We start from the raw sequence: 19435 nt of genomic DNA, 5'->3' as shown, positions 1-19435 counted from the left end.
GACTTTCTAAACTTGACTCTATACTGAATGAAATCTGGTCTTTCACCTGCAAGCTGAGGGCCATGTCCACTACCCTGCACTCACCTGATACAGCAGGGATGGCTTTAGCAGGATTTTGCTGCTGATGTGTGGGAAGTTAACCATGTTTTTCTTCCCCTTGGCATCCACAAAAGAGAGTGAAGTAATGTCAGTGTTTGTACTCTAGAGAAGAGGAAAGTGGAAAAGTTACAGAAGCCTGAGGCAAGAAAATGTCTCGGGGAGTCATTTCTTCCAGCACCTTCCCCACAGCAAGGATGAGCCTGAACTGAGTCCAGGCCTAAATCTATTTTTAAAGTTCTTGCAGAGAAAAGCAGAGCGGTCAGGCAGATGGCCTTTGGACTTGAAGCCGGGCTCCACTTATCAGCTGTAGACCTTAAACAGATCATACCCTTTGTCGAAGCTTCAGTCATCTCATCACTACCATGGGGACAACAATGGCACCTGCCTCACACTTATTGTGAGGTAAATGAGACAATCTATGTAGAATATTCCGTAAGTGTCAGCCATTATTATCATCATTCCAATATCATACCCCCCCTAACATAGGGAAGTTCTTTCTGCAAACTTTCCTTGGTGCAATATATTCATAAGTTCCCATTTTCTCTACATTATTGGCCTACTCACTTGGATCCCTCCCACTACCCTGCATTAATTGATTCGTTGATTGATTGATTGATTGATTGATTGATTGATTGATTAGGAAAGAGGTAGTCTGATTGTCAATAAATAGCAACATTTAACTTCGTGTGTAGATGAGGCATGGTGATGTGGATAAAATGTGTTTATGTCATGATGAGTTGACCAAAAATTCCCATTAAAAACAATCCTGGCCTCCTGCCTGCCATCATCCTCTCCTAGAGAAAAGATACTAAGCATCATTTCTTACCTTATATAATAATCGGTTCATTTTGATGTTCCTGAACTTGGAAGATGGCTTCTCGGCTTGAACCAAAGGTTTACTTTCAACCTGGATCAATGGAAAAGAATTGGAATAGTGCTTGGCATGGTTTCACCCCAAGCCACCCAAACATTTCTTTTGCTTCATTACAATAACAAGATACACTTGAAGCTGGCAATCCTGATCCCAAAGCTAGAAAGAACTAAGAGAGGCCCCAAGTGCTAGGTGAATGACTGCTTGAATAAATACCCAAACAAAGGATCTTTCTAGCAGTGTCTATCCTGGATTGAGTTGTTCTATGGTTTTCACACTTTTTTTTTTAATCCACATAACCCTTCTCTCCAATAAAATCTTAACAGGAAGCCCTGAACATGGGAAGAGATAAAGCTGATCTGCTCTTGCTGAGAGAAGAAAATGGCCATGGTCTTGCCCAGGAATACTTTCACCCTCAGAGGAGCTCTGAAGGTGTCTGAGTAGAACCCACTAGAGCAGGAGTCGGTAAACTTTTGAGACGGAACGTACCCAAAGAGGCACATGTGGCTCACGAGCCGCAGTTTGCCGACCCCTGCACTAGCGTATAGGTGCCCAGCCTGAACACCATTGACCTGATCAGAAGGGACTTAACATCTAGAAAGAGGTGAAGCGAGGAGACTAGAAAGAGGTGAAGTGAGGAGACCAAAACAGCAGCGTGGTGTGTCCTAAAGGGCAGTAAGCATAGATGTGTGTATACATGAGGGTTAGCATGCACGTGCATACACACACACACACACACACACACACACACACACACACTTCTTTGCCTTGTCAGCTGAGAGGTCCTAAAAGAAATAACATCCCAGTAGAAATAAGCACTCCTAGCACTCAGATCTTGGTGTCTAATTCCATTTTCCAATAACAGGAACCAAGGCTCCTAGGAGAAATCATTGATTCTAGGACTGGGGCAGGAAATGTACAAGAGCCTGGAGCATCTTGTAGTGACAGAAAGTAAAGAATTACTAAAAACAAAACAAAACAAAACCCACATGGGTAAGAATGTGTGAAAAGGGCAGAGGAGCCAACTGAAAGAGCTCACACTGGCTAAAGCTGGAACAATTTTAGCAACAAAAGACTGTAGCGTTGGACTGGCTAAGTGGCTCAGTTGGTTAGGAGTTGGCTTGGGAGCACGAGCTCTGAGCAGCAGAGCCACCGGTTTGCTGCCCACATGGGTCAGTGACGCTGTGCCCTCTACAACTAATATGGTGAACAACAGCTCGACCTGGAGCTGGGCTGCCATGAGTGGTCAGCAACTGCGTAGGCTGCAGTGGGGCTGCGGTGGGCTGCTGTGAGCTACCATGAGTTGTTGGCAGCCAGCGTGAGCGGCCAGCGAGAGCCGGCATGAGCTGCTGTGAGTGGCTGTCCAATGGATGGCGATGATCTGCCTCAGCCAGGAAGAGCGAAATGATCACAATATCAACACGGGCTAGTCAAGTGACATCCCTCACAACTAGATTGAAGAACCAAAGGGCAGCATCTTGTCTGTTCCCCTTCCCTGATTCCCCAACACTGTTCCCCTCCCCCAATTCCCCAATAGAATCTTTAAAAAAAAAATACTGTAGCATTGGATTATAACTCTAAGTATAAAATAAATACCCACGAGCCCATACTCATGTAGATAAATTATTTAATAAAGAAATAAATAAGGGAGAAGAAACAAATCTCCCATGCAGAAGAATTCCTAATAAATGATAGCAATATTCCACCCTAGAAGAGAGGAGCACAACTCCACTCCCTAAGCATGGGCTGTGCATAGTGACTCATTTCCGAAAAGTACAGCATGGAAAGGGAGGAAAAGAGCAACTTTACAGTGGAGGAACCAAACACTACCTCAGCCAGGTGACCCAGGCCAGCATCAACAGTCATAAGTCACGCTGACAGTATGTACCGTTGGAATTTGATGACAGTGGCACTTCACCTCAGTGGTCTTTGTCCCCAAACCTATAGCCCTAATCTTATCATGAGAAAAACAGGCAAATTCCAATAAAAAAGCATCCTACAAGATACCTAACCAGTATTCCTCAAAACTGTTAAGGTCATCAAACAAAAAGGGAAGTATAAGAATCTGTCATAGCCAAAAGGAAGGCATTGAAGTAGACATGAGAACTAAATGTAATATAGTATCTTGGATGTAATCCTGGAACAGACAGAGGACATTAGGTTAAAATTAAGGAAATCTCCCTAAAATATGGAGTCTCCTTAATAATAATGTAACAATATCTGTTCATTAATTGTAACTAATGCCCCACATGAATGTAAGATAGAAACAGGGGAAACTGGTGCAGGGTATGGAGCGGTATGTGAGAATTATGAACTATGTGCTCAATTTTTCTGCAAACCTAAAACTGTTCTAAAAAAATTAAGGCTATTAATAAAACAAACAAAACTCCTGAGAAACGAGGCAATGTTAGAAGGGCTGTTGCTTGACATAGTACAAACTTGTTCTATGTGGTCCAAAAAACAGAATCAGGTCAAAGTGTGGAATTTATAGGGAGGTAGCTTCTGGTTCAATAAAATGAAGGCTTTTCTGAAGTTCAGAGCTGTCCAAGAATGGAACATGAGTTCTTGCAAGGTAGTGAACTCTATACCATATCATGGAAGCACCGAGTCCACCTCATGAGCACCTATGAAAAATGTGCATGGAATTGGGGGCTGGGCAAGATGTAATCTCCACAGTCCCATCTGCCTGTAAGATTCATCCAGGTGACCCCTGGCAGTGTTCAACCCTCATCCTCTTACACAACCAAAACTGAAAACCATCGCAGAGAACAGTGCTTCCCAACCTTTGTCACATCATGCCACACATAAAAAATTAAATTTGGATAACAACCTGGGATAAACAGAGGTAGCTCACTGCCACGTGCTGCCAGTGCAGGGTTCCCGGTGCCCCAGGCTTGACCAGGCCTCCTTGAGGACTGGTGGCCTCTGCAGTCTGCACACCCACGGCCCATGCCCTGATACCCATGCATGGCCCAAGGTTATGAACCTGCTGGCTGTTTTTTGTCTCCAGCAGCTCCTCAGTGGTGCACAGGGCCCCGTAACAACACTTCATTCTACCGTAGCAATCCCAGGAGGCAGGAAGAAGGTGTGAGCCCGTATTCATGGTGGCAAAATGGAGTTTTTCTTGTAAGACAGTGAGCTTCATGGCATTGTTCCGTGGTCCCTCACTGACCTCTGAGTCAGCATAACAGGAATCTCTTTAATAGTCTTGAGCTCTGTATCCAAATGTAGAATCCCCAGCGTAAAAAAAATTCTATGCACAAGGGCACCAGCATAGGTGGTGAGTCCTGTGCTGTCCGAGGCTTGGGCGCTGGACAGTGGCTGAAGAAAGCCTCTGGAGGGGTGAGGGGCCAAGAGGCGGAGCATCAGAGGAAGTCACTAGGCCACTGCAGGGACCCCTTTCTGTGCTCATCACAGCACAGAGGCCTCCTCAACAGCCAGTACTCAACTATAACGCTCCTTCATTTTCCAAATTTTTATATGAACACGTCTGCTTATCATTTAAAAATACCATTATTTAAAAACAAAAAACATGACAGGAATCTCTTTAATAGTCTTGAGCTCTGTATCCAAATGTAGAATCCCAAGTGTAAAAACGATTCTATGCGCAGGTGCACCAGCATAGGTGGTGAGTCCTGTGCTGTCCTGTGCCCTCAATGGTTCCATGCAATGTGGGGGAGAGTGGGGCAACAGTAACCACAGCAGGGAGCACTCATTTCCCAAGAGCCTGATGGAAGGAGTTAGACTTAAGAAGAGGCTGTCAGGGGACCTGGGCTCAGAGCCTCAGAGCACAGACACTGCACCATGCGGATCAAAAGAAGAGAGGGAGACCTGCAAATTCACATGCAGGCTTGGGTTGCTAAGATTCTCCCATACCGAGGCCCACGTCCAAACACTGGGATTCCCCTGGGGTCTCCAGCTATGCTTACATGGCAGGTGACAGACCCAGAGGGCCTGGGCACTGCACCAACTACACCTGGCTGGCTGATGAGAGGCCTGGAGCCTGGAGTCCTGACCCTGGGCCCCTCCTCCACCTCTCTTGTGCCTCTGTCTCCTGAACTGGAGGTGCCTGGGCTCTCACACTTTTTTTGTTTTCTCAGGAAAAAGAAAAAAAAAAAAGGCAAATTCCATCTCACTGCTTCGCAAAAGCCAGTTTACCTTTCTCAAGTAGAAACTCAGTTCTGCTTAAAAGCTGATTCCAGGGAAGGTGAGAAAGCTGAAACCCAGCTGTTCTACCCCCACCCACATCCTTGGCATTCATGCAAAAATAGTTGTAAAGTTGCCAAACTATTACAGTTATTGATTCCTGGGACTCAAGGATTCTTCCAGGAACACCTCATTCCTGCCTCCCATCCAGGAAGATACATGGGATCGTGGAGTTGGGATGGACCTTGGGGATGCAGTCTTTCCTACCATATTGACTGGGCACATCTGTATGCCGGACAGTGTGATGAGCACAGAGCACATGGTCCAGTGGTTTCTGAATTTGCCTGAAGAGCTTTCAAAATACAGAATCTCAGATCTGACCCAACTCCTTAGTGGTGGAGCCCAGAAACCTGTATTTTTTCAAAAGTTCCCCAGGTGAGTTCTATGTAGCCGGATTTGGGAGCCACGATATAATGCAATCCCCTCTTTGGAATTAATCTCTCCCACCTCTGAACTTGGTTTTCCTTTATGCCATTGATGTTGAAGTATCCATCCTAATTTTTTATGAATTCTTATCTCTCCACAACGAGACTCTGTGGCAACAAACATTAGGCTTTGTGTGACATGTCAGCCCTCGACAGCAGTCCCTCTAGCTGGTTCATCTAGGGGTCCCCACAGTGCCTAGCCTATGTGCGTCAGTGTCCATGCCATATCATCACAAGAGCCTGGACTGATCCGGGGCCACCTCCAGAGCCAGTCTCGGATTTGCTAAGTGTCTCGGGATGGGGATGGGGGTCTTCATTAAGTATCATCTTCCTTGATTGCTGGGGTAGCAGGATAAGCTGCCGGCTGCTTCTAAAGATGGCTGCCCCCTTTGTACAATGTCACAAGGAAATGTCTTTACTACAAATCTAGATTAATCAGCACAAGCTGATTGCAGTAAGTATGACCTCCTTACTTGCAGCAGTGAGAATGTTTTCACAAACTTGCCAATTGTCACTTAATGAATTCTTACCATGCGCAGCACAATTGTGTGAGAAAGAAGCTATCCCTTCAGACTCTGCCCACCACATCCCTAGTTCAGGCACCTATTGCAATCGTCTCCTGAGCAGTCTCCCTGCCCCTCCCCCAACCCATTCCACCACTGCCCCAGGGACTTCAGAAATTAGCATGAACATCTGATGCTGTTGCTTAAATCTCCTCAGTGATATCCCAGGGCATAGATGTCCTGCCCTACAAAACCCTCCCAGCGTCATCCCTGTCATGACTCTGGCCCTGCTCTTTTAGCTCCACAATTATGAATGACTTGCAGTTTTCAAACATCATGCTATTTCACATCTCAACCTTTTCACTCCTGCTGTTCCTTGGACTCTTCTCCTGTCACCCACCCCATCAGCACTTCCTCCTCTCCACACCTCTGTCATTCACCTGGTGAGTTCACCCACAGTCAAGCCTCAGCCAAGGTACCGCTTCCCTCCGTGAGGCCTCTGTAGCCATCCCTCTTGCATGTGTAACCCTCCCGCTACCCTGTGCTGATCACAGCACCTGCAAAGGTTTGCTGCACAGCATCTGTCTTCCTCTGTCAGACTCTAAGACTCTTTAATGAAAGATCTTGGTCTCATCTCAGAATCCCAAAGCTTAACGTGGTATCTCATACACAGTAAGCACCCACATATTTGCCAAAGAAAGGAAGGAAAGAAGGGAGGGAAGAACCGAAAAGAGGGAGGGAGAGACTGAGAGAGCAGGAAACCCTATTAGTTGTCCTCAAAGATTTGAGATGATTCTAAGTCACCCTGGGAGACAGTCGAGCTGTGACTCTAGCCTCCCCCTCTCGGTTGGTCGTCCACGCTTTCCACAGTGTAGCCACATTCCCACTCCACGTGGCTTCCACTCCCACCAGAGATGGGTGCTCTTTTGCTGCCGGGCACTTTCTTTTGGAAGGAAAGCCTTCTAATCAGCTCATTCACACACGAGAAAACCCTTATCCATAACCCCCTCTCAAAGGCAATTGCATTTTCAAAGAGAATTCTCAGAAAAGGAAGTGCTTTGTCTCAAATAAATAAATCTCTACTGAAAGAAGACTTTCCACCACTGGGGAACTAGATGAAAGAAATGGTTCACTTTTGGAAAGAAGGGCCTTGCAAACCCTATCAGGCAGGAGCCCGTTCCCTTGAGTCACACTGACATGTGACTTCTGTGGGAAGGGAGGAAAGAGGCGCATAGAAAGGTGAACTCTCCCGTCCCAAGCACTGCATCAGTGTCCTCTCCCCAGCGCCACTCCACCTTCCTCTCCCTATTTTGCATTCTCATCATGCCAAGCCCCCACCCACAACATGCAAAGTTACCCCACGGGTCACAGAGGAGTATATTTCCTTCCCCTTCACTCTGACAGCCGAAGGATAGCAGGCCTGGTCCCTATGTAGGACTAGTTAGAGAAGAACCCCAAGATGCACAGCCTCATCTGATTACCTTGAACAGAACCCTGGATGTCCTCATCTGTAAAGTTTACGGGAGAAAGCAACTGGACTCTCAGCAGGCATCAGGGCCACCTGGTCCCCTACCCCTGAGCCACCTAGCCTTTGCAGAAAGACACAACAACGTCAAACTACCCCGCCTCAGTCATACCTCACAGGTTTTATTTTTCTCAGAGGCTTTAAAAAAAAAATTCCCAAGTGCCTGATCAAGGGCAAATAAAGCTCAAGTTCTGTGATATCAAATCACAGCTTCCTTTTTACAGGCTCCATAGTTACTTCCCAGCGGCCAGAATGACTGAGAGTTCAAAATAAATGCATTAAAGGGAGAGGGTGTGATGAGCAGAGAGAGAAGAGAAACCTTAGGGGATTCTCTAAAGAATACAAATTCAACCATTAAGCCCAGCAGAGCATCTCAGAGATCTGGGAGAAAGAGGGACAACCTCAGGCTCCTCACATTCACAGCTGAGACATTAAGCTACTATCGCTACACAGGCAAATTGCAGCATTTATCCCACTGCTTCTTATAGCTAAGATTCTGCCCCTAAAACTTTTTACTGTGTGTGAGGAAGCCCACGATGCCTTTCCAGATGGGAGCGGCCTCCTGATTACATCCACAGTTGTTTCTGGACTCTGGAGACCCATTAGCAGAGTGAATGTGGCCAGCCACTTGTGAGGACCAAGTTTTCATCTCATCGATGCACCTCCTCCCTGGGGTCCTGCCCACCTGGTTATGCCCCTTGTGAAGGTGGAGGAAGGAGACCCTGGCCATCCTTAGGGCTTGAGGGAAGGACAAGAGCATAAGCCTATAAGCCCAGATGCTCGGAGCCATTTTCTCATGCACTCAGTGACTGGCCTTGGGGAAGATACTCCCCCTTCTGGACCTCACGACATGGAGCTTGGAAAATCGTGGTGCTAGAAGCCACCTCAGGGAACCTGTAGTTAAAAGCTCTCATTTTACACATCAAGAAAGAGAAGCTAAGAAGGTACCCAAGTGACTTGTTCAAGAAACACAACAGTAGCGAGCCTGAGTCTCAAATCTGTGTTCCCTAGTGCCCTTTTACTGTATCGTGCTGCCATGAGATGATCTCCTCTGACCTCTTTTGTGTTCTGCCATGAAACTGGGTGTGAAGGGATTATAAAGCACTTTCCCTCCAAAGGTCTCTAACTAAATACAAGATCATGCTTTTATTATGATGACATGTGGATATAGTTGACAATAGATAGAAACACTTGGAAAGCAAGTGTTTATTCTAAATTAATTAAATGAATTAGACACTAAATTCCCTATAATAGAAAGTGGATTTATGCATCATGTAGAAGGACTAGAGTAGATGATTTCTATGGCTCTCTTCCCATTGATTTAGATTTATTCTATCTATGTGTTTGCGTATGTTATTCTTTCTGCCTGAAATGTTCTTCCTTTAGCTCATCATGCAGTCTCCTTGTTTAACTCCAGGGGGCATCATTCCCTTTGAGAGAATGTGAATCATGAGCCCTGTAACTATGCCACTTGATGGACTGTTTACTGGCACATCAGTGAAGCATGACATTGTGCCTAGGCATTAGCCAACGGCTTAGGACATTTTCTCTAGGCTCCCAGACAACTTTGTTTCTACTTTAGTGAGTCCACTTACCATGCCTTATTGTCACTTGTCTCTACATGTTTATGCTCCCCACTAGACTGTGCATACTAAGCAAGGAAATGTATATTGTTTCTTTTTGTACCCCAGCACCAAGGACAATGCTTGGCTCAAAGTTGACTCTCAATAAACACTTGTGGAATGATTTATGAAAGAATTAATCGGTCAAGGGTCTTTAAGGCTTCATAGGAAAAAAGTACATGAAGCTTGGAGTTCGACAAACAACTGGAATTCTGGCTCTGCTACTTGCTAGTTGTGTGACTTTGGCAAACCATTTACCCTTTCTCAGGCTTAGTTTCCTTTTCTGAAAACAAGATGAGCAACCTCACAGTAAAACTAAAAATAAAAAGGTTAACAAAATACAAAAGGAAACAAGGTACTGTGAGCAGAACCTATAGTCACCAGAATAAGATGCCCCCCCTCAAAAACTCCAAATATTGGAATTGTTGGGTAAAAATTACAAAATAGTGATGCATAATATGTTTAAAGAAATAAAAGAGACTAAAAAATAAGTGTAAGATACTATGCAAATCACCAGATTTTAAAACCAACAAATTAGAACTTTGAAAAATAAATGAATACATAAAAATTGAAACTTTACAGTCAATGAATAGGCTTAATAAAAAATCATACACAGCCAAAGAAAGAATTAGTGAACTGGAAGAGACCAGTTTGAAGAAATTATCTAGCAAGCAACACAGAGAGGTAAAGAGATGAAAAATATGTTCAAGGGATTAGAAACATGAAAGGCAAAGTGGGGTCTAACATACATCTTATTAGAGTTTCGGAAGGAGAGAAAGAGTATGACAGACATAAAGACAAAATGTCTGAGAACTTTTCAGAACTGATGAAAAACAAAGTTGCAAAACTTTTAGAAGACATATCTGTGGTTATGAGCCGCTTAATGACCAGAATATGCCCTGAGAAATGTATCATTAGGTGATTTCATTGTGGTGTGAACATTGTAGAGTGCACTTGCCTAAACCTAGATGGTGTAGCCTACTACACACCTGAGCTATATGGTGTAGCCTATTGCTGCTCCTAGAATATAAGCCTGTATAGCATGTTACTGTAAAAACAACACTAGATTAAATCAAACATTTAAAAAATGATGCAATCAAGAGACGTGGTAAACATAAGATGTATGAGAGTGCTGCTGGCATAACATGGCATACTCAACTTTTTTTTTTATAAGTAGAAACAGTATACTCTAAAATAATGATAAAAATATAGTAAATACATAAACCTGTAGCATAGTCATTTATTAACATTATCAGTACTATATAATATACCTAATTGTATTGCTATTTTTTATAAGACTCTCAGCACACTAGGTTTGTTTACACCAGCATCACCACAAACATGTGAGTAATGTGTTATTTGGTGACATTTCAATAGCTATGACATCACTAGACAATAAGGATTTTTCAGCTTCATTACAATCTTATGGGACCACCAATATACACATATATACTATCTGTGGTCGACTGAAATATTGTTATGTGGCACATGACTCTGTCTTTATGATTTTGGAGGAGAGAATGATTTCTTAAACAAGACAAAAAGTACATATCATAAATTTATCTACTTTTAATTAAGTACTTCTGTTTAGCTAAAGACAATATACAGTCAAGATTATAGGAAGATTATAAGATAGAAGATTAATATACAAAGTCAATTGTTTTCCTTATACCAGCAATGAACAATTCAAATTTGAAATTAAAAAGACACTGTTTACATTAGCATCCCCCACAAATCAGAATATGTAGGTATAAATCTAACAAAATTTGTACAAAATATATATAAGAAAAAGTATGACACTTCAATTAAAGAAATCAAAGAAGATCTAAATAAATAAAGAGATTTTCATGGATAGGAAAACTATCATTAAGACATTAGTTCTCACTAAAAACTCTTAAGACATTGATGAAAGAAATTAAAGAAAACAAAAATAAATGAAAGGATAGTCTGTGCCCATGGATTGGAAGAATTAATATTGTTAAAACGTCCATTCTGGAGCATTTGAGATCTTGCTCCCCAGCATACGTAGTCAGTTTGGCTCAAATAAACTCTCATAAAAATTCTCTAAAAAAAAAAAAAATCCGTACTACCTAAAGCAATCTACAGATTCAGTGCAATCCCTAACAAAATTCCAATGGCATTTTTCACATAAATAGAACAAACAATCCTAAAATTTGTATGGAATCATAAAAGACTCTGAATAACCAAAGCACTCTTGAAAAAGAACAAAGCTGGATATAAGAAGGGAAGGGACACCGGAGACTTTTCTTATACTGTGTGTTGGATACACACAAGGGTGTTCACTGTGTTATTATTCCTTATACTTTACACATATACTTAAATACTCTTTTATATATTCTCAACATTTAATAATTAAAACAATTTTTTAAAAGCATTAATAGGGGCCGGCCGAGTGGCGCATTGGTTAAGAGCTGGCTTGGGACGCCAGCTCTGAGCAGCAGGGCCCTGGTTCAGATCCCACATGGGAGCCAGTGACACTGCCCTCTACAGCTAAGATGGTAAACAACAGCTCGACCTGGAGCTGGGCTGCCATGAGTCGCTGGTGATGGCATAGGCTGCAGCCCCTGCTGCAGTGGGTTGCCATAAGCTACCGGGTGTGGCCGGCAGCCAGCGTGAGCTCACAGCGGCTGTCCAGAGGCCAGCGACTGATCTGCCTCGCCCGGGAAGAGCGCAATGATGGTGCCAACTTGGGCCAGTGAAGCAACATCCTCCACAACTAGACTTAAGAACAAAATGACAGCAACGTGTCTGTTCCCCTTCCCCCGATTCCCCAGTGCTGTTCCCCTCCCCCAATTCCCCAATAAAATCTTTTAAAAAAAAGCATTAATAAATTACAGAAGAAAATCAGAATCCTGATTTCAACTTTTATTAGCAGAATTAGGAAATTTGCTTAGTCTCGTAGGGTCTCAATTTCCTCCTCCATAAAATGGTGGTGATAGCTACCTTAATAATGTTGAAAGGAGCAAATGTAAAAAGCTAAACACATACAGGGTGAGGGTTGTATTTTTAATATCTCCTCCTCCCCACTTCCAATGTCAAACAGATAGACTCCATTTGTCATGGCCTGAGGAAGTTTTCAGGAGAAGCTATCTATTCTATGATTAGTTCTGGGACTCAGAGATGCTCCCCCATGCTGCTTGCTTCACATCCTGGTCATAGCAATTGAAGATAAACTCAAGTCTTTGTTCTCCTCTCTCTCCAAATTGAGAGCACCAGTGGGAATACAGAACAAAGGAACTGGTACTTCCTATGTAGATCTCAGAGGGAAAAGTGGGGCCCTAGGAGAGAATGGGAAAAAGTATGTAAGCGGTCTCCCTCAAACCCCAAAAAGACTCCAAACGTAGATATTATATTGTATTATATGCCCATTTTTATTGAACCACCAATTCTAGATTGGCAGTTTGTGGTTATATTTTAAATGTTTAAATGTTTTGTTCTGTGACCATCATATGTTCTTCTAGTCTTAGCCTTCATTTGCATTTAAAAGATGAATTCATTACTATAAATAATAGCGGGCCACACTAAAAACCTAGGCAAAATGGCAATTGGAATCTCTGTTCTTTGTTCTTTCTTCAGTTATAATTGGCTATGAAATCAGTCCTTTTGCAATACCAAATGGTTGGATTGTTTGTTTGTTTATTTGTTTGTTTGTTTTTCCTATGGAGTGATGATATGAGATTGAGAATGAGACAGAATGAATGGCCCTCCAATAACCTCTTCTACTGTGGGAGACATTAATAAGCCAGTCACCTACAGAAAACCTCTTTCTGTTAAATGGAGAGAAGGCGGGGAGGTAAAAGCAGTCAATATTAATTGGGCTTCCAATACATGCCAGGCAGCAAGCTTATGTTCTCTTATCTCATTGAATCCCACCAGATTCTGGGAATGTAGAAATAACTTTCCCAGTTTCACAACCAGCCAACAGTAGTTAGAGAGACTTAATAATCTCAGAACTGGTGTTTAAATGGACATCTGTGCTCACGTGATAGAAAGGAACCTTTTTTTTGGAATTTTTATGAGTTTATTTGAGCCAAACTGACAACATATGCCAATTAGCAAGATCACAAATGTTCCGGAGAATAACAGGGTTTTTTGCATCTTCTTTTATGTATTTGAAATTAAGGAGGGAATGTGGAAACTTTACATGGAGGTGGAAGAAAGCATGGGGGAGATTAGATTACAAGATAGTTAATACGAAATGAACTTTTAAAAAAAGTCCGTGACCCCTAGAAATTCTGATTTCAATGGTCTTTAAAACCTCCCCCAGGTGATTATAAATATACAACAACCAAGGCTGGGAATCACTGGTCTAGATCAATCTGAACTCTGACAGCTGAGGAAAACTGAGAGCTGGTCGTTACCCTTCTCAGCATGGAACTGCACCATCTGGTCTTTCGACTAAGAATCCCAATTTTAAGTTTCCTCAGAGGTTTTGTTGCTTTGTTTTGTTTTTTGTTTTGTTTTTGTTTGTTTGTTTTAGGTCTGTTCTGCTCTCCACTGTATCCCCAGCACCTAGAACAATACTTGACTGAAATGAGTAGGCACTCAATAAATATTTGTATGGGGAACAAATGAATGAATACTCTCGTATCCCCCAAGTACACATCAAACGCTAATCTGTGCCGGGCACTATCCTGGGTTCTGGGGGACTCAGCACTGAAGCAGACCAAAAATATTGTTGCTGTTACGGAGCTTCCATTCGAGGGCAGCACTCTCCTGCAGAAATATAAAGTGAGCCACGGGTGACATTTAAATTTTTCCAGTAGCCACATTAAAAAAGTTAAAAGAAACAGGTGAAATTAACTTTAACAATATATTTTATTTAACACAATGTATTCAGAATACTATGTTAACATGTAATCAGTATAAAATGATTTTTGTGTTATTGAGGTATTAACCAAGTCCACCAAATTATAAAAAATTAATAACAAGGTATTTTACGTTCATTTTATGCACCAAGTCTTTGAAATCTGGTGTGTGTTTTTCACTTACAGCACACCTCCATTTGGACTAGCCCCATGTCAGGGCTTCACAGCCTCAGGTGGCCAGTGGCTGCCATATTGTCCATTACAGTTCTAGTCAGGGAGGCAGACAACAAACAAGTAAATAAGCACATATATAGTATAATTAGAAAGGGATGTGAGGGAAGGCCTAAGGAGGTGATAATCAGCAATTAAAGAATAGAAGAGGGCCGGCCAAGTGGCACATTGGTTAAGAGTTGGCTTGGGATGCCAGCCCTCAGCAGCAGGGTCCCAGTTCGGATCCCACAAGGGGGCCAGTGATGCTGCGCCCTCTACAGCTAAGATGGTGAACAACAGATCTAACTGGAGCTGGGCTGCCGTGAGTCACTGGCAATGGCATAGGCTGCAGTGCAGCTGCAGTGGGCTGCTATAAGCTACCATGAGTGGCCGGCAGCCAGTGTGAACGGCCGGCAGCCAGCATGAGCTGCCAAGAGCCGCCATGAGCGGCCGTCCTGTGACCAGCGACCGATCTGCCTCACCTGGGAAGAGCGCTGTAATAATACCAACATGGGCCAGTAAAGCAACGTTCTCCACAACTAGACTGAAGCACAAAAGCACAGCAACTTGTCTGTTCCCCTTCCCCGATTCCCCAACGCTGTTCCCCTTCCCCAGTTCCCCAATAAAAAATCTTTAAAAAAAAAAAAAGAATAGAAGAGAAATCACAGAACAAGTACCTAATCTTCCAGTGTCTGAAAAACAGAAAATGTGTCTTAAGCAAGCTTTCAGATATATTTTGTAGTACCTACTCATCAATTGTTAGGAAAATTGTAAAGTAACATGCTAAGTGAACAGAGCTCCCTTCCACAGGCCTCTCCCAGGTTCCTCTCCTGGGATGGCCGAACCTGAGACCCTGCAGTCCTGCTAGCTCCTCCAGTCCCAGAAGCTGGCTGCGAGGTAACACTGTTTTCTTTGAATAGAGCTACAGAAGAGCCAAACATCCTCCAACTTACTAGCTGAAATAACTGAGGTCCAGAAGATAGTATGTTCCTTCTACCAGCAGTTAGGGTAAACTATAAGACGAAAGCATCTTCCTGAAGAGCAGAGAGATCCTGTGCAATTGAGAGCCACTATGAGAGTTCTACCATCCTTACCAGCTAAGCTGAAAGGATGAGGACTTTCCATAGACATCAAAGATAAAGGTCTCTCTATGGTAGATGGATCTTTAATATTTTACCATGTTTCAGCCAAGTGAATATGGGCATTTTTAAAAGAATCATATATTACTATATATTATACTATATATTATTATATTAATATAATCGTGTTACTATTACAATATTACTAATCGTATGTTACTTAATACTGTATTAAGACCTGTTGTTTTTCTTTTTAATTAAAGTTTATTGGGGTGACAATGGTTAGTAAAGTTACATAGGTTTCAAGTGTACAATTCTGTAATACATCATCTATATATCACATTGTGTGTTCACCACCCAGAGTCAGTTCTCCTTCCATCACCATATATTTGATCCCTTTTACCCTCATCTACCACCCTCCTTTCCCCTTACTCTCTGGTAACCACTAAACTATTGTCTATAAGACCTGTTGTCTTAAGGCCAGGTGAAATGGATTATTAAAAATGACATTTAAACGCCCCCAGCTGAAATACTACCAACGATCCATACAGAAAATATTTAAATATTTGTTATTATAAACACTATATAACATATTAAATATCATGAATAAATATACATTTTTATTAATTTATTTAAATATCTAAAATAAGTTTTCAACACCTGCCTGGGGAAGTTGATATGCTAAGATCCATAGCTCTTTCATCCACCTTTTTTAGGTGAAGGGATTATAATTCATTCTTTTCATCCTCCAATTAATATAACTATCCACTGAAACCCAAAATTTCATGTACTGAGTAAAGTTACTGACTTGTTTGCATCTCCTTACTTAAGCCGACTCAATTCAATTGGATGAGAAGTTCACTGGGAGAAAATAAACAGATGGTGGAAAGGCATTTATTTAGGGCCTATCAAAATAATTACCAGTGTAAAGACAATAGTTATAAGTTTAAGTAATATTTTAAAATGATATTGCCAATTTGCCAGCAGTTATCATAAAATACAACATAAACAAATTTATCTTCAGTGTGCTTTTTAATTTTATTTTTGATAATTCCTATCACTGTAATTGCAGCAGAATTTGTTTTTCTTAAAATTAATATTATTAAGGAATTGTATATCACAACATTTAATATAGTTGACATTACTCAGAAAAGAGGCATGGACTAGAGTGGTTAATAATATGGGTTTGCCTCATACACTGTTAGTGGGAATGTAAATTAGTGTAGCCACTATAGAAAACAGTATGGAGTTTCCTCAAAATATTAAGAATAGGGCCGGCTGGGTAGCTTAGTTGGTTAAAAGCTCGCTCAAGAGTGTGAGCTCTGAGCAACAGCGGTTCCAGTCCCAGCCTGAACTGAGCTGCCGCTGAGCTGCCAACAGGCGGCAGGATGGCTCAGCTAAAAAAAAAAAAATTAAGAATAGAATTACCATATGATCTAACAACATCGCTTCTGAACATTTACCTGAAAAATATGAAAACTTATTCGTAAAAAAAAAATCCATATATATCCATATCTCTATATCTATATCTATATCTATATCTATATCTATATCTATATCTAATCTATATCCCTATGGTTCATTGCAGCATTATTTATAATTGCCAAGGCATGGAAACAACCTAAGTGTTCATGAATCGATAATTGAATACAGAAAAATATATATATCACATCTTCTGTGATATATATATACACACATACACACACATATATACACACAGTGGAATACTACTCTGCCATAAAAAAATTAGATATTGCCATTTGTAACAATGTGGATGGATCTTGAGATTATTATGCTAAAAGAAATAAGCCAGACAGAAAAGAACAAGACTGTGTGATTTCACTTACGTGCAACATGAAACAAAAAGCAACAAACAAATGAAACACACAAGAACAGCCCATAGATACAGACAACAGAATGGTGGTTACCAGAGGGGAAAGAGGATAGAGGGAGTGTGAAGTGGGTAAAGGGGGTCAACATGCGGAAGTGAAAGGAAACTAGACTTCAGGTGGTCAGCACATAATAGAATACACATATGTCAAATTATAGTCTTGTGCACCAGAAAATTATATAATGTTATTAATTAATATTACCCTAATAAATTTAATATTGCCTAAAGAAAAAAAGAATATGGGTTTGAATTCTGTCCTTCACTCACTGGTTTATGGCCATGAATAATTAACTTCACTTGAATCTCAGTTTCCCCATCTGTAAAATGGGGTAATGATAGCACTTGCCTCTAAGGTTTATCTAAGCACTCAATAAATATGAGCTCAAGCAGCTAAAAAAAAAACCCACAAAAGTTGCAAAACTTGTGATGATTTTGCTAAGAAGTAAAATCATGACCAAGACCACTCTGAATCCATAATATTTAAAAATTTGAACTAACAAAATGTTATCTTTATTGTATTATCATGTTTTGCTGTAGGATTTACTATTGCAAATTATATTCATTTTGTTTTATTGAAAGAAATATTTTAGGTATTAATAAATTTTTGTACCTATGAATTGCAAAATAAATGTTTTTGTTGTATATAGTGATGACAGAAGTAGGACAGGGAACAATGGACTTTGCATTAGGATCCATTTTATGAATTATAACCCTTGAGGGAAAGAATGCTAGGGTTAAATCAGGAAGGCTGTTTGGAGGAGGTGACCCAAGAGTTATAATTTTAAGGAGGTGGTATGTGATCTATAGGAAGGAGAATTTTCACCAGGCCTTTGGTAGGCTGCTAAATGCTGGATCTCCCAATCAATGATGCACACAGAATTCAGAAAGCCAAACCTGAGTGCTCTGGGCTAAAGTTTGCTAAAAATTTTTCACAACAAAGATCTCGAAAACAATGATCTTTTGAGTAAACTGTAAAATTCAAACTGAGGACATTAGATTAAAAAGTACACCTGATTTAGAAGTTGATCATATAGATGGTGATCACACAGTTGCCACATCACAATATTATCTTTAGTGCTGTGGTAATTCACTAGTTTTTATGACAGAATAAAAAGAAAGACACCATGTCGGTTTTAGAAAAAATAACAGACCTTTACTGGAAATGTTCTTGCATGCTTGTTCAGAACCATTCCAGGACACTTCAGGTATGGTACCAGGAATACAGAGCAGAATAAAAGATACTGTGGAAGAGACGCTAGCCCAGGGCCTCCGCAAATACAAGTCACCTGTTTGATTAAGGCCAGGCAGCTCTGAAGTTCATAAAGCTCCACTCTGGCCCTCCGGTCGACTTCCCCTCCAAGCCGGCCCAGCCCAGGCTCTGCCAACTAGCCTGGCCCTCTCACACCTTCCTTTCTTTCATCCTGTCCTCAAAGGGGCCTGGGGCACAATAATTGCCACTGGGTCCTGGGTCCCCAAGTCTTCAAGATGATACCATTCTCCTCCCCAAGTAAAATTCCAGGGTCCTTACCTTAAAAAAGGTGAGATTTTGTTTCTCTTCTGTTTTCAAATTCGGAAAGGATGTCAAATTGCATTTCCCTGGCTTTTTAGCATCCATTTTAGTCCTGCAGAAGAGAGAATAAAAAATAAATTGGCAGTAGGAGCAAAATATAAGTAATGACCCCCACACCCAGGGATGCCAAGAACATAGGGCAGGCTTGGAGGCAAAAGGGTGGCAGGCTTCAAAACAGTGGCTGAACCTCTGCTGCTTGTTTTGTTTCCCTTCTGGTGGCCAATGAGGTCAGGAAAGGGGCCATTTTGTGTGAGGAAGGCAGAGTGAGACAGGAGTCAAAGACGGAAGATGAGCTAATGAGGTGGTGAGCAGTTTAGGACACCAAGCAAAAAGACCTATTTCCCCTAGCTAAATGCGAAGTTAAAACATTCTCTTACCACAAACACCTTTTTTTTTTTGGCCCTAAAATATAGATCTATTAGTGGTTACTTGGTAGCTTAATGCCTGTAGAAAAAGAAAAGGAGGATAGTTGGTAGAAATATTGTCCCTGAATCTCATTTGGCCATTTTTGTACCTTCTTCATTCAGAGCACAGCTCTACAAATAATTAACTCACTGCAAGATGAAAAGATAACTCACATACATGTATGGGATCTAGTTAAAGTA

The 19435-nt window shown here is 41.5% G+C and overlaps 1 protein-coding gene across 1 annotated transcript in view; it reads right to left on the bottom strand.

The window, feature by feature from the left end:
* DYRK4 (dual specificity tyrosine phosphorylation regulated kinase 4) overlaps nucleotides 1-19136 on the bottom strand; it is a 55472-nt gene extending 36336 nt beyond the window's left edge. Inside the window, exons 1-3 of the mRNA XM_019660960.1 lie at nucleotides 18789-19136; nucleotides 926-1006; nucleotides 85-201 (exon numbers count right to left, since the gene is read on the bottom strand). Of these exons, the coding sequence (XP_019516505.1) occupies nucleotides 85-201; nucleotides 926-1006; nucleotides 18789-18875 (285 nt within the window). The 5' untranslated portion in view covers nucleotides 18876-19136. The remainder of the gene's footprint in view (nucleotides 1-84; nucleotides 202-925; nucleotides 1007-18788) is intronic.
* Between the last annotated feature and the right edge of the window lie 299 nt (nucleotides 19137-19435).

This window comes from Hipposideros armiger, unplaced genomic scaffold (assembly GCF_001890085.2).
Source record: "Hipposideros armiger isolate ML-2016 unplaced genomic scaffold, ASM189008v1 scaffold_332, whole genome shotgun sequence".
NCBI lineage: Eukaryota > Metazoa > Chordata > Mammalia > Chiroptera > Hipposideridae > Hipposideros > Hipposideros armiger.
The sequence above is the reverse complement of the archived record's forward strand: the minus strand, read 5'-3'. Positions and strand labels throughout refer to the sequence as shown.